This window comes from Chinchilla lanigera, unplaced genomic scaffold (genome assembly GCF_000276665.1).
Source record: "Chinchilla lanigera isolate Chin_1 unplaced genomic scaffold, ChiLan1.0 scaffold00008, whole genome shotgun sequence".
NCBI classification, from domain to species: domain Eukaryota; kingdom Metazoa; phylum Chordata; class Mammalia; order Rodentia; family Chinchillidae; genus Chinchilla; species Chinchilla lanigera.
The window spans coordinates 8,049,159-8,049,825 of NW_004955409.1; the positions used below are offsets into that span (position 1 = coordinate 8,049,159).

Genomic DNA, 667 nt, shown 5'->3' on the forward strand with positions numbered 1-667 from the left:
CGCGCGCGCCCAGGGCGCGGAGGGCCGCCGGGCCCAGGCGGCAGCGCTGGGTGCCCTGGTCCCTGGCATCAACAGGCAGCAGCTTTAACAGCGGCCCCTCGGGGCAGGCTCCCGAGTCCGGGGCCATGCGCGACGCTGGGAGGACGCCTAGGAAACCGACGGGAATTCCGCCTCGGCCCGCGAGGCCGGAACTCCGCGCCCCGGCCCGGAAGCAGGCGCGCGCGTGCGCCAAGGGGTGGACCGCTTGGTTGCTAGGAGCTGATTGAAGGTTGAAAGGGCCAATTGGGAAGTGCGACGACACGCCGACCCGCAGGCGCTCAGGTAGTTCTGTAGGAGGGAGACGCTAAGGGAGGTGGTCTGTACAGGTGTCTGCAGGGCAGCATTAAGCAAACTTCACCGGGTTGTTAAACGTGTGCTTGCAGACTGCTAAGTTTGTGGCACACCAGTATACTTGCTCCGATTCCTGATGGGCTCCGTGCAGTGTTCTTGGCAACAGCATCAGCACCTCTTCTTTTCCTGTGCTGGGTGTTATTGTTGGGGACACAGCAGGACGAGTAAGTCCTGGCCTGTGTTAGAGGTGACAGCTGTCAGCATTATTAACACAGCTGCCCGCTGGCCTTTTCCCGCCCTGCTTCCTGCCTTTCCGCAGGAAGTCCTCTTCTCGGTC

At 62.7% G+C, this 667-nt stretch overlaps 1 protein-coding gene across 1 annotated transcript in view; it reads right to left on the minus strand.

Annotated features, from left to right (window-relative positions):
• Positions 1 to 319, minus strand: part of Spata5l1 (spermatogenesis associated 5-like 1) — a gene marked incomplete in the record, with an annotated part of 18,384 nt that extends 18,065 nt beyond the window's left edge. The window contains 1 exon segment of the mRNA XM_005377148.2: positions 1 to 319. Coding sequence (XP_005377205.2) covers positions 1 to 127 — 127 coding nt within the window.
• Positions 320 to 667: the final 348 nt, after the last annotated feature.